Source organism: Rhincodon typus, chromosome 16 (genome assembly GCF_021869965.1).
Source record: "Rhincodon typus isolate 14 chromosome 16, sRhiTyp1.1, whole genome shotgun sequence".
NCBI lineage: Eukaryota > Metazoa > Chordata > Chondrichthyes > Orectolobiformes > Rhincodontidae > Rhincodon > Rhincodon typus.
Window position 1 is genome coordinate 25096805 of NC_063347.1, and position 15049 is coordinate 25111853.

The following is a 15049-nucleotide window of genomic DNA, read 5'->3' on the forward strand; positions in this document are numbered from 1 at the left end:
TAAGTTAATTTTAACTTGAACGTATAGTTGTGAAACAAGCCTATAATTAGTTTCTAAATTGCAACAAAAAAAAATTCTTCATTAGTTACACCTTTGGTATTTACTTTTCCAGAAGCAGAACTAGGAATTGATGAGCAAGTTGAATCTATAGCATCTGCTACAAATGATAGCACCTCTGGACATCGTAATGCATCTCCACCTTTGGTACCAGTGCTGTCTAATATTATTTATCCAACAAATCTAGCTGCACAAGCAACAATGTCGCCCCTTATTTCTACACTATCAATCCAGAGGGAGGATAAAACTGTAAATGAAGCACAACAGAGCAGTCACTGCATATATACTGCTGTTTCCAATGGATCGGATATTTCATTTCAAAGCCAACTTGCAGTTCATGAGCATTTAGAAGTTTGTTCTACATCTGTGGTTCCACTGCAGTCAGAAGAAGAACAATCAGATGTGGTTTATAGCCCCCCTGTGGTTGTAGATATGAAATGTTGTCCTGTTGTTCACCCTCTTCCGATCCAATCAATATCTACACAAACAGAGCATAATCTTCCTGCTCAATATCCTGAACTTAGCCCAATTCACAGTGTGGTCTTGGAGCACCAGTCTGTACCACAAGCTTGTGTTCCTGACATTATTCCACAATCTGTTGTAAAGCAGCAACCTTTTGCAAACCAGATGCAATCAGCTGTGGGCATTTCTGGAGCAGTCATTAATACAGCAATGGGTTCTCAGCCCCAGAGTCCCGCACAAGTAGTTCCAGGTGTTAACCAGCAATTTGCACAAGCGCAGTCTCAGTCAATTACTTTGACTGGTATTATTAGCAGTCAGCAACAACTTTCTCTCGTGGTTGAATCAGACAGTGAAGGTCCACGTAAAATTGAATTTGTGGATAATACAATAAAGACACTGGATGAAAAGTTACGCACTTTATTATATCAAGAACCTGGTGGAATTCTCCCTGCATATCCTGCTGCAGAATCTTCTGAAACTGTTGCTTTGGGAGATGTGGGTTGCACCGAAGAGCTTTATGCTGAGCCCCTTGGTGAAGTCCTAAATGCTGCACTTTCTGTGGCCGTTTCTGTTCATGATGTAAAGAATATAGATGCACCTATCCATTCTGTTTTACCAATAACCCAAGTCCCTATTATGGGGTCACCACCAAGCTTGCATTCTTTGCCTGCAGAGTTACCTGAAGAAACTTCTAATCAAGTTGTTCTTAGAGAGGTTCTGTATCAGCGTGTGAAAGCACCAGTATTACCTGTAATGGGAGACTCCATTTTGGCTTCAAAAGCCTTAGAGACCGGATCCACTGATATTACTGTAAGTCATGTTTGCTTTCTCCTTTGTCTTTGGGAGTTGATTTACTATTGAATTTTAAAAATTTGAATTTCTAAATTGTCCCTGCATACATAAATCTATGTTTATTTTGCATAATAAATTCCAGTAGATTGCTTAAAGTTAGGATAGAATTAAATTTTCAAACCCAATTTTACCTGCATTTGTGACTGGTAGGTAAATTGCAAGCTAACCTGTAAAATGTCAATTTTGAAGAGGTATTCTCCCAGTTGTTTTTTGTACTTGAGTGAAGGATCGAAAGAATGGCATTGAAAGAATCGGAAAGATTTTGATTACTTACATATCATAATCATTCAGATTCCTGTTCTTTTTTTAATTTGGTATCAATCTTTAAAATATTAGAGTGTAAATTTTGAAGTATGCCTTAAAAAGATTAAAATAGATATTTATTCCAGTGCTGATGATGCACTCAGAATTGATAACACTAATGAATGTTTTGGTGATTTGACACAGCTGGGTCAATCAAAGTCCAAGTTTAAAAGTAAAGTGCTATAATTTCAAATCAGGCAGTAACTGGCTTGAATTAAATGTATAATCTCTACAGAGTATTTTTTGAATGGTGTTTTTCTCAGTATGTTGATGGCCAGAGAAATTTGACATATAATATTCCCTGTAGTTTCATTTGCTGCAGTGTCGACTCCGATTCTGTGTACAGCAGTGGCTTTTGGAAACAAGCTATTTGTTAGCACATTGATACAGGCAAAACTTCCCTGTGACTGCTCCACTTCAAGGGAACATTGCTTTGTCTTCATTGTACAGATATGAATTGGATAGAGAAGTGGCATGTTAATTTTTATTGCAAGGGGATTGAAGTATAAGAACAACAGACTTTTGTGACAGTTGCATAGAGCTTTGAGATGGCGCTCATGTACTCTCTGCAGTTTTGATCTCAATATTTAGAGAAGGATATACCTGCATGGCATGTAGGTAGTACAGAGAAGGTTCAGTAGATTGATTCCTGAGGCGAGAGGATTGACTGTTGTAGAGTGAAAAAGTTAATTGGGCTGATACACTCTAGAATTCAGAAAATGAAAGTTGATCTCGAAGAGCTTGTATATTAGATACTGAGATTCCCCAATCTCAAGATAAGTGGTTGATCAATTAGGACTGAGATGACGAGAAATATCTTCACTCAAATTACTGAGTGTCTTCGGAATTCTCTACCCCAGGGGATTGTGGGTGTTCTATTTCAATTAAATTTAAGTTGAAATAGAAAGTGTTTTTAGTGTCAGGAATTTAACAGGTAATGGGACTGAACAGGAAAATGGAGATGAGACTGAAAATCAGCCATGTCTGTAATAGATGCTGCAGTAGGTTTGAGGGGCTTTGTGGCCTGTTCCTCATATTTCTTATTTTTTTGAACTAAAATTCCACAAATAAAATCAGTCCATGAGCTCCCACTCTCTCTCCCAACCCCTAACTCATAAATTACATTTGAATCTGTTTCTGTAATCTGCTTCATGATCCACAGGAGAAACCTCAACGTTTCCCTGAAATACACCATGAATACACCATGAACCTGGGAGTGCATGGTGTAATGGTGACTGTGCATTAGCGCAGTTCCTGCTGATTGATATTGTCCAGATGATCTCATATAGTTGGGAATATTGTCTATTTTGCAGGTACACCAGCCACTCACTGAGGGCCGAGAGGCTGAGACTGAGCAAGCATTGTGGCGTTACTACCAAGGCCACTCTCTTTGCCTTCCCCAATTGCTGTTGGGAGGTGGTGATGTGTTAACCTTCTAATAACATCAAGAACGTGGACCAATGTTCACTTGTATCAAAGTACCAAACTGACCAACATATATCCACCGATTGCATTGAATGCAGAAATCATGCAGAATTAAATTCATACTGACAGACAGACTATGATCTTGAGTCATGTACATGCAAAGGACCATGGCAGTGCTTCACAAAGTATTTTTTAATGGAACTCCCCATTTTAACTCCTCTGGTGGGGTATCCATATATTTTTACCCAAATGAATATCTCCTGTTCGTGGTACATGAAGTGCTACGTGGAGCATTGAGACAATCTTTCTTCCAGACCTGCTGTTTGAAGGATATCATTTGTACTTAAACTGCTAAAAAGTGATGGATCAGCTTTCATGGTATCAAAGAACACAAAGAGACCTTTTGTGTCTGTGCTATGTCTTTTTAACTGCATAAATATTTTTATGGGTGGGAAGTAAAACTGTGCTGTGAGTGCTATTGATGAGAAGATGGAGGAGACAGTGGAATTTTTATAGTATGGATAGGGAACCTGAGAAGTGCAAATTGAGAAACCCTGCAGTACATCACTGAAACAGGGAATAAGGGCACTTACCAGTCCTGAGTTTTTCTAAAACACACTTTGTGGAACTCTGTATCAATGGTGATTAGATGTGAAAATAGTAACTGTGCTTTGTGCATGTATTAATCTGTACGTATGAATGTTTCTTGTGGAGGCAATTTATCGGGTGATGGTAGATTGCGAACTATGTTGCAGAACAAAAAGTCACTGGAGCTGGCTATAATTTTTGGAGAATAGAGCATTTGCCCTGGCTAGCAGGGATAACGGTTTCCATAAACATTGCCTAATTTCCTGTTCATTTTCATAACAAAGATAATTCAGGATTTAACTAAAGGAAAAGCACAAACATACGTTTTGCTGAAAAAGACTTGATTGTAGGGAAACTGGATCTTAGTATTACTCTGTTCTTGTAAGTAAATTATCACATTCAGGTCCCTTTTTTATTTTTAATTCACGATTCTTGCAAGTGTGGCAAGAGGAAGTGGGTTTCAACAGTCATTTTCAGCAATATTGCTCCCTTTGTTGAATGTCTTGCTAAAAGTTCACAGCTAAGTGGTTTGGCTATTCTACCTACATCTCCTATTCCTTCCAATGAAGTAAACAAACACCAAAATTGGCGGAGAAACTCAGCTATGGCGGCATTTGTGAAGAGAAAATGGTTTACATTTTGAGGCCAGTGACCCTTCTTCAGAACGGGTCCAGTGATCTAGTTAAGAGGAAGAAGGAAGCTTACTTAAGGTTGAGGAAGCAAGGATCAGACAGGGCTCTAGAGGTCTACAAGGTAGCCAGGAAGGAACTGAAGAATGGACTTCGGAGAGCTAGAAGGGGGTATGAGAAAACCTTGGCGGGTAGGATCAAGGAAAACCCCAAGGCTTATGTGAGGAACAAGCGGATGGCCAGAGTGAGATTAGGGCCAATCAGGGATAGCGGAGGGAACTTGTGCACGGAATCAGAGGAGGTAGGGGAGGTCCTTAATGAATATTTTGCTTGTTGTTAGGAAGGAGGATGTGCTAGAAATTTTGAAAAACATGAGGATAGATAAGTCTCCTGGGCCAGACAGCATATACCCAAGGTTACTACGGGAAGCGAGGGAAGAGATTGCTGCCCCTTTGGCAATGATCTTTGCATCCTCACTGTCCACTGGAGTAGTACCAGAAGATTGGAGGGTGGCAAATGTCATTCCCTTGTTCAAGAAAGGGAATAGAGATAATCCTGGAAATTATAGACCAGTCAGTCTTTCTCCTGTGGTGGGCAAATTATTGGAGAGGATTCTGAGAGATAGTAGTTATGATTATTTGGAAAAACACAGTTTGATTAGAAATAGTCAGCATGGCTCTGTGAGGGGCAGGTCATGCTTCACAAGCCTTATTGAATTCTTTGAGGATATGACAAAACACACCGATGAAGGTAGAGCAGCGGATGTGGTGTATATGGATTTTAGCAAGGCATTTGATAAGGTTCCACATGGTAGGCTCATTCAAAGTAGGGAGGCATGGGATTCAGGGAAATTTGGCTGTCTGGATACAAAACTGGCTGTCCAATAGAAGACAGAGGGTAGTAGTAGATGGAAAGTATTCAGCCTGGAGCTCGGTGACTAATGGTGTGCCGCAGGGATCTGTTCTGGGACCTCTGCTCTTTGTGATCTTTATAAATGACTTGGATGAGGAAATGGAAGGGTGGGTTAGTAAGTTTGCCAATGACACGAAGGTTGGTGGAGTTGTGGACAGCGTGGAGGGCTGTTGTCGGTTGAAGTGGGGCATTGACAGGATGCAGAGCTGGGCAACGAAGTGGCAGATGGAATTCAACCCAGAAAAGTGTGAAGTGATTCATTTTGGAAGATCGAATTTGAATGCTGAATACAGGGTTAATGGCAGGATTCTTGGCAGTGTGGAGGAACAGAGGGATCTTGGGGTCCACGTCCATAGATCCCTCAAAGTTGTTACACAAGTTGATAGGGTTGTAAAGAAAGCGTATGGTGTGTTGGCTTTCATTGGCAGGGGAATTGAGTTTAAGACCTGTGAGGTTATGCTGCAGCTTATAAAACCCTGGTTAGACCACACTTGGAATATTGTGTCCAGTTCTGGTCACCTCATTACAGGAAAGATGTGGAAGCTTCAGAGAGGATGCAGAGGAGATTTACCAGGATGTTGCCTGGACTGGAGGGCAGGTCTTGTGAGGAAAGGTTGAGGGAGCTAGGGCTTTTTTCATTGGAGCTAAGAAGGATGAGAGGTGACTTGATAGAGGTGTACAAGATGATGAGAGGCATAGATATAGCCAGAGACTTTTTCCCAGGGCAGAAATGACTATTATGAGGGGGCATAATTTTAAGGTGATTGGAGGAAGGTATAGGGGAGATATCAGAGGTAGGTTCTTCACACAGAGATTGGTGGGCGTGTGGAATGCACTGCCGGCAGTGGTAGTGGAGTCAGATACTTTAGAGACTTTTAAGCGACTCTTGGATAGGCACGTGGAGGATAGTAAAATGTTGGGTATGCAGGGCAGACTGATCTGAGTAGTATAATAGGTCGGCACAACATCATGGGCCGTAGTGCCTGTGCTGTGCTGTACTGTTCTATGTTCTATGTTCTATGAAATGCCAAGTTCCAATAATCTTACCAGTTTGATTATGATCCAGAACAAATTCACTGAAACGTCATACTACTATCATTTCTGCTTATCAATCATGTTTCAAATGCTTAATATTCCAGCAGGGTCTATAGGATTACAGCATTGTGGTACAGGAAGCTATTCACAAGGGAGGGAGAAAAGAGAAATGCAGTTAAAATTGGGGATAGTATAGTCAGGAGGTTAGTCACTGTTTCTGTGACCAGTATCAAGAGTCCTGAAGACTGTCGTGCCTAATGGAAAGCGTTAAAGGTTGCGGGGAGGGCTCAGCAGGGGCTATTCAAATTTCCAGAGCAATTAGGACAGTATGGAGAGGCTCAGGAATCTAACTTCAGGCGTGGCAGGTAACGGGACAACAATGAGAAGGCACTGGACTGAGGGTGGTGTACTTAAATGCACGCTGAATTCGAAGAAAGTTAAATAAGCTTTTAGTGTAGATTGAAATTGGCACGTACAATCTTGTGGGTATTACAAGAGATGTGGCTGGAAGGGGATCAGGGATGGGCACTAAATATCCAGGTAAATGGGCTGATGGAATGGGGTTGCCTTGTTAGTAAGAAATGAAATGAAATTGATAGCAAGAAGTGATATAGAGTCAGAAGGCATAGAATCTATGTGGTTATAGTTAAGGAACCGCAAAGGAAAAAAGACTCTTGGAAGTTATGTATAGGCCTCCTGGCAGTATTCAGGGTGTGGGGAATAAGTCAGGAGATAGAAAGGCACAATGTAAGAAAGGCACAAATAAAATCATTATGGGAGACCTCAGTAACCAGTAGACTCAGAAAATCAAGTTGGTAGCGGGTCTCAAGATGAGGAATTTGTGGAATGTCTGCGATGTTTATTTTGGAGCCACTTATGGTAGAGCCCACTAGGGAATAAGCAGTTCTGGATCTGGTAATATGAAATGAGGCAGGCTTAATTAGGGAGTTTCAGTTGTTTCAGCGGCGGGAGTCCGGGAGGAAGCGCGAGGGCAGCCTGGGAAGGTGAGCTTTTCGATTATAAAAGTCTTACCTCGCGTGACTCCATTTTTGGAGTAGGTGAGGTAATATATTTGGGCGGTTGCTTTACCTGAAACACTACCTAGGTAGTGTCTCCCACCCATCCTCCTCCTCTAACCAAAAAAAAAGGTTCTGAGCGCTGATTTGGTAAGGCTACTAGTTTTTTTTTATTTGTCTGGGAGTTCAGAACAGTGGGAATGGATGTTAGGGCAGTTGTATGCTCCTCCTGTCGAATGTGGGAGGTAAGGGTCACCACGAGTGTCCCACTGACTTCATCTGCGGGAAGTGCACCCAACTCCAGCTCCTCGGAAACTGTGTTAGGGAACTGGAGCTGGAGCTGGATGAACTTCGGATCATTCGGGAGGCTGAGGGGGTAATTGAGAGGAGTTACGGGGAGGTAGTCACACCTCAGGTACAGGAAAAAAGTAGATGGGTTACAGTCAGGGGATGGAAAGGGAACAGGCAGACAGTGCAAGGATCCCCTGTGGCCGTTCCCCTCAAAAACAAGTATACCGTTTTGGATACTGTTGGGGGGGATGACTTACCAGGGGTAAGCCATGGGGTACAGGTCTCTGGCACAGAGTCTGTCCCTGTTGCTCAGAAGGGAAGGGGGGAGAGGAGAAGAGCATTAGTCATTGGGGACTCCATAGTTAGGGGGACAGATAGGAGATTCTGTGGGAACGAGAGAGACTCGCGGTTGGTGTGTTGCCTCCCAGGTGCCAGGGTCCGTGATGTCTCGGATCGTGTTTTCGGGATCCTTAAGGGGGAGGGGGAGCAGCCCCAAGTCGTGGTCCACATAGGCACCAACGACATAGGTAGGAAAAGGGATGGGGACGTAAGGCAGAAATTCAAGGAGCTAGGGTGGAAGCTTAGAGCTAGAACAAACAGAGTTGTTATCTCTGGTTTGTTACCCGTGCCACGTGCTAGCGAGGCGAGGAATAGGGAGAGAGAGCAGTTGAACACATGGCTACAGGGATGGTGCAGAAGGGAGGGATTCAGATACCTGGATAATTGGGGCTCATTCTGGGGTGGGTGGGACCTCTACAAACAGGATGGTCTACACCTGAACCAGAGGGGTACCAATATCCTGGGGGGGAAATTCGCTAATGCTCTTCGGGAGGGTTTAAACTAATTCAGCAGGGGGATGGGAACCTGAATTGTAGCTCCAGTGTACAGGAGGTTGAGAGTAGTGAGGTCATGAATAAGGTTTCAAGGTCGCAGGAGTGTACCGGCAGGCAGGAAGGTGGTTTGAAGTGTGTCTGCTTCAATGCCAGGAGCATCCGGAATAAGGTGAGTGAACTTGCAGCATGGGTTGGTACCTGGGACTTTGATGTTGTGGCCATTTTGGAGACGCGGATAGAGCAGGGACAGGAATGGTTGTTGCAGGTTCCGGGCTTTAGATGTTTCAGTAAGATCAGGGAAAGTGGTAAAAGAGGGGGAGGTGTGGCATTGTTCGTCAAGGACAGTATTACGGTGACAGAAAGGATGTTTGATGACAACTCGTCTACTGAGGTAGTATGGGCTGAGGTTAGAACCAGGAAAGGAGAGGTCACCCTGTTGGGAGTTTTCTATAGGCCTCCGAAAAGTTCCAGAGATGTAGAGGAAAAGATTGCGAAGATGATTCTGGATAGGAGCGAAAGTAACAGGGTAGTTGTTATGGGGAACTTTAACTTTCCAAATATTGACTGGAAACGCTATAGTTCGAGTACTTCAGATGGGTCTGAAGCTTTCTATAGGTATGTCAGGAATAAAAGAATGACTAGAGTAAGATTGGGGCCGGTCAAGGACAGTAGTGGGAAGTTGTGCGTGGAGTCCGAAGAGATAGGAGAGGTGCTATGTGAATATTTTTCGTCAGTATTCACACAGGAAAAAGACAATGTTGTCGAGGAGAATACTGAGATACCGTCTATTAGACTAGACGGGATTGAGGTTCATAAGGAGGAGGTGTTAGCAATTCTGGAAGGTGTGAAAATAGATAAGTCCCCTGGGCCGGATGGGATTTATCCTAGGATTCTCTGGGAAGCTAGAGAGGAGATTGCAGAGCCTTTGGCTTTGATCTTTATGTCGTCATTGTCTTCAGGAATAGTGCCAGAAGACTGGAGACTAGCAAATGTTGTCCCCTTGTTCAAGAAGGGGAGTAGAGACAACCCTGGTAATTATTGACCAGTGAGCCTTACTTCGGTTGTGGGTAAAGTGTTGGAAAGGATTATAAGAGATAGGATTTATAATCATCTGGAAAGGAATAATTTGATTAGGGATAGTCAACACGGTTTTGTGAAGGGTAGGTCGTGCCTCACAAACCTTATTGAGTTCTTTGAGAAGGTGACCAAACAGGTGGATGAGGGTAAAGCGGTTGATGTGGTGTATATGGATTTCAGTAAAGCGTTTGATAAGGTTCCCCACGGTAGGCTATTGCAGAAAATACGGAGGCATGGGATTGAGGGTGATTTAGCGGTTTGGATCAGAAATTGACTAGCTGTAAGAAGACAGAAGGTGGTGGTTGATGGGAAATGTTCATCCTGGAGTTCAGTTACTAGTGGTGTACCTCAAGGATCTGTTTTGGGGCCACTGCTGTTTGTCATTTTTATAAATGACCTGGATGAGGGCGTAGAAGGATGGGTCAGTAAATTTGCGGATGACACCAAAGTTGGTGGAGTTGTGGATAGTGCGGAAGGATGTTGCAGGTTACAGAGGGACATAGATAAGCTCCAGAGCTGGGCTGAGAGGTGGCAAATGGAGTTTAATGCGGAAAAGTGTGAGGTGATTCACTTTGGAAGAAGTAACAGGAATACAGAGTACTGGGCTAATGGTAAGATTCTTGGTAGTGTGCATGAGCAGAAAGATCTCGGTGTCCATGTGCATAGATCACTGAAAGTTGCCACCCAGGTTGATAGTGTTGTTAAGAAGGCGTACAGTATGTTAGGTTTTATTGGTAGAGGGATTGAGTTTCGGAGCCATGAGGTCATGTTGCAGCTGTACAAAACTCTGGTGCGGCCGCACTTGGAGTATTGCGCACAGTTCAGGTCACCGTATTATAGGAAGGATGTGGAAGCATTGGAAAGGGTGCAGAGGAGATTTACCAGGATGTTGCCTGGTATGGAGGGAAGGTCTTATGAGGAAAGGCTGAGGGACTTGAGGCTGTTTTCGTTAGAGAGAAGAAGGTTAAGAGGTGACTTGATAAAGACATACAAGATGATCAGAGGATTAGATAGGGTGGACAGTGGGAGCCTTTTTCCTCGGATGGTGATGGCTAGCATGAGGGGACATAGCTTTACATTGAGGGGTGATAGATATAGGACAGATGTCAGAGGTAGGTTCTTTACTCAGAGTAGTAAGGGCGTGGAATGCCCTGCCTGCAAAAATAGTAGACTCGCCAACTTTAAGGGCATTTAAATGGTCATTGGATAAACATATGGATGATAATGGAATAGTTGAGGTTAGATGGGCTTCAGATTGGTTTCACAGGTCGGCGCAACATCGAGGGCCGAAGGGCCTGTACTGCGCTGTAATGTTCTGTGTTCTATGTTCTAAAGATATCTGTCGGGGACAGTAACACCAATATGGTAGAATTAAAACTGAAGTTTGAGAGAAGAAGTTTGAATTGGATGTAATGTTATTACAATTGAGTGAAGGTGACTACAAAAGACATGAGGGAGGAGCTGGCCAGATTTGATTGGAAAAAGAGCCGAGCAGGGAACACAGTGGAGCAGCAATGGTGGGGGTTTCTGGGGGTAATTTGGGAGGCACAGGAGGAAACATACTAAAGAGAGTGTGAGGCAACCGTGGCCGACCTGGCAATTCAGGCAGTGTAACAGCCAAAGAAAAAGCATACAATGTGGTGAAGGTTAGTGGGAAACTCGAGGATTGGGAAGTCTTCAAAACAAGCAGAGGATAACTTTAAAACAAAACTATAAGGGGTGCAGAAGATGAAATAGTCCCAGTAATAAGTTGGCTATAAAAAAAGATTGCAAGAGTTTTTCTTTGATGTATCAATGGTAACAGTGAGGCAAGTATAGACACTGGACTGCTGGAAAATGAGTCTGGAGCAGTAGAAATGGAGAACAGAGAAATCGTAAAGGAACTGAATAGGTACTTTGCATCAGTTTTCATTGTGGAAGAAACCAGCAACATACCAGAACTTCAGGAGACTTGGGGCAGCAGTGAGTGTAATGGCCATCACTCAGGAGAAAGTGCTGGGGAAGTTGAAAGGTCTGAAGATGAATAAATCATCCACTCCAGATAGACCACACCCAAGAGTTCTGAAGGAGATTGCTGAGGAGATTGTGGCAGCATTGGGAGTGATCTTTCAGGAATCACTGGAGTCGGGGAAGGTCTGAGTGTTGGAATGTGGGTAATGTAACACCACTGCTTAAGAATGGAGGGAGGCAGAAAATGGGATATTATAGATCGATTAGCCTGACCTTGGTCATTGTTAAGATTTTAGAGCCCATTATTAAGCATGAGATTGCAAAATACTTGGAAGTGCATGCTAAAATAGGTGTGAGTCAGCATGGCTTCATGAAGAGGAGGTCATGCCTGACAAATGTTAGATCTCTTTCTGGGGAGGTAACAGACAAGTTAGACATGAGAGCCAATGGACTTGATATATTTGGATATTCGGAAGGCCTTTTACAAGGTGCCGTACAGGAGGCTGCTAAATAAGACAAGAGCCCATGGTGTTAGGGACAAGCTACTGGCATGGATACAGGATTTGCTGACTGGCAGAAGACAAAGAGTGGGGATAAAGGGGTCTTTATCAAGATGGCAGCTGGTGACTAGTGGAGTTCCATAGGTGTCCAAGTTGGGACCACAACAGTTACACTAATGATCTGGGCAAAGGAACTGAGGGCATTGTTGCTAAGTTTGCCGATGGTACTAGGATAGTTAGAGGGACAAGTAGTGTTGAGGAAGCAGGAGTGTCTGATATAAATGTTTAAAAAAAAGCTTCTAAACGGGCCTGAATCTCTGCCTGGCCCTGGACCCAAACTGCTTGTATCCAGAATTTGTAAACAATAAATCTAACCGCAAGTGTTGACTGGACATACAGATAAGTTTGTATCTCATTGCTTAGATTGAGAAGAAATGTTTCAGTTGAACGTAATGAAACATTGCTTCTGTCTCCAGGTCTCTTCACTCAGATCTGAAGTAACAGAAATGAGGATGGGTGAAAGTGAAACCAATGAGGCTGGGGTCAAAGTGAGTATGTGTAGGAGAGGAAAAGTTTGGAAGAGGGATGGGGTCAAGGGGGTGGTGGATGGAGAAAGAGGGGATGGGCCAAGGAGAGGGGCAGCAAAAGAGTTCTGTTGGCTGCGAAAGGGAGAGGGCAGTTTCAACTCTTCAACAAAGGAATCATGTATTGTATGAATATTACTATCTAAGTGAACTTCTTCAATTGGGCAATTTAATACTGAACAATGACTAGGAGCAAACATGCAACTGTTTAGCTCTGATCTCCCCTGCCTGTGTAAAGTGCATTTACAGTTATGGCTTTTTGTGTATTGCTGCATGCCAGTTATATTGTTTAAAGTATTGTTGCTAAATTTTGCCTGTCTGTGCACACCAATTTAAATGCTATGGTGTCTTGAAATTGATGCTTTCTTTGAGTGTTGTGGATTTGTTTACTGGAGCAATGATGATTATTAAGGATATTATTCAATACTTCTACTTCTGCTTTGAGAGTTCAAAAACCACATTTGTCAACACAAATACAGGAGATAATGCTGCTGTGACTGCATTACCCAATCAGAGTTGTTGGGAATGAACGGAGTCCCAGAGGAAATCTCAAGAAGAATTAAAGAGCAAAGAAGAGTACAGCAATGGAACAGGCCCTTCGGCCCACCAAGGCTGTACCATTACATGGTGCCTTTCTAAACTAAAAACCTTTTGCTTCTATGCTGTCCACATCCTTCTATTCCCTGCTTATTCATACATCTGTTAATGTTGCTATTGTATCTGCCTCTGCCACTGCATTCCAGGTATTTACCACCCTCTTTACAAAACTTGCCTCTCATATCTCCTTCAGACTTTCCTCCTTTTACCTTAAATCTATGTCCCCTAGTAATTGACATTTCTACAGTAAGAAAAAGACTCTGGCTATCCATTTTATTCATGCCTGTCATCATTTTGTAAACTTCTATTAGTTCATCCTTCATCCTTTGACATTCAAGTGAAAACAGTCCAAGTTTGTCCAATCTCTTCTCATCGTCAGTACCCCTCAAACCAGGCAACATCCTAATAAACTGTTTCTTTGCCCTCTCGAAAACCTCCACATCCTTCTGGTAAGTGTGGTAACCATAACTGTATCTAATGTTTCAAATATGGCCAAACTGAAGTTATTGATAGCTGCAACGTGACTTGCCAATTTTTATACTTGGTGCCCTGCCCAATGAAGGCAAGCATGCCAAATGGCACCTTGACCATCTTATCCATTTGGGTTGTCACTTTGAGGAGACTGTGGACCTGTACCCAAGATCCCTCTTTATGTTGATGATATTTAGAGTTTTGCCATTTATTGTTTACTTCCCTCCTGCATTAGATATCCCAAAGTGCATCACCTCGCATTTGTCCAGATTAAACTCCATCTGCCATTTCTCCGTCCTAGTGTCTAGCTTATCTATACACAAAAACCGAAAGAACTGCGGGTGCTGTAAATCAGGAACAAAAACACAAGTTGCTGGAAAAGCTCGGTAGGTCTGGCAGCATCTGCAAAGAAGAAATCAGAGTTAACGTTTCGGGTCCGGTGAGCCTTCCTCAGAACTGATGGTAGCTGGGAAAATGCCAGTTTATATGCAGAAAATACAGAGGGTGGTGGGGTAGGGAGTAATTTATAGGATAGAGCCTAAAAAGAGAGAAGAACAGTTGGACAGACAAAGGAATTGATAATGATCAGGCTGGGCGGGTGAATAGTTGTTAATCGGGACAGAGAGTGACTAACAACAGGTTGTGTGTAATGGCAGGCTATGTGATAACAAGGGCTAGTATGTGGGGTATGTGGCGTAGGGGGCTAGGACATGGGACAGTTTAGGCCCTAAAATTATTGAACTTGATATTGAGTCCGGTGGGCTGCAGGGTCCCCAAGCGGAAAACGAGGCGTTGTTCTTCCAGCTTGTGCTGAGCTTCACTGGAATACTGCAGCAAGCCAGAGAGACAGATGTTGGCCAGGGAACAGGGTGGTGTGTTGAAGTGGCAGGCAACAGGTAGCTCAGGGTCTTTTTTGCAAGTAGAACGTAGATGTTCTGCGAAGTGGTCACCCAGTCTACGCTTCGTTTCCCCAGTGTAGAGGAGACCACATTGTGAGCAGCGAATGCAGTAGACTAGATTCCGGAAAGTGCAGGTGAAGTGTTGCTTCACTTGGAAGGTATATTTGGGCCCTTAGATACTGGGGAGGGAGGAGGTAAATGGGCAGGTATTGCACCTTCGCCAGTTACAGGGGAAGGTGCAGGAGGGTTGTTGGGGGTGAAGGAAGTGTGGACCAGGATGTCTTGGAGGGAACGGTCCTTGTGGAAGGCGGACAAGGGAGGGGAGGGGAATATGTGTCTGGTGGTGACATTCGCTGGAGGTGGCAGAAATGGCATCTGATGATCTTCTGAATGTGGATGCTGGTGGGATGACAGGTAAAGACAAGGAGAACCCTTATTGCTGTTGCAGGAGGGAAGAGAAAGAGTGAAGGCGGAAGTGCGGGAGATGCGTCAGATCTGGTGGAGGGCCCTGTCGACAACGGCGCTAGAGAATCCTCAGTTGTGGAAGAAGATGGACATTTCGCAGGCT

At 43.5% G+C, this 15049-nt stretch overlaps 1 protein-coding gene across 1 annotated transcript in view; it reads left to right on the forward strand.

Moving 5' to 3' along the window:
* Positions 1-15049, forward strand: part of LOC109936990 (serine/threonine-protein kinase WNK2-like) — a 69879-nt gene that overhangs the window by 40008 nt on the left and 14822 nt on the right. The window contains exons 8-9 of the mRNA XM_048606720.1: positions 113-1329; positions 12407-12478. Of these exons, the coding sequence (XP_048462677.1) occupies positions 113-1329; positions 12407-12478 (1289 nt within the window). The remainder of the gene's footprint in view (positions 1-112; positions 1330-12406; positions 12479-15049) is intronic.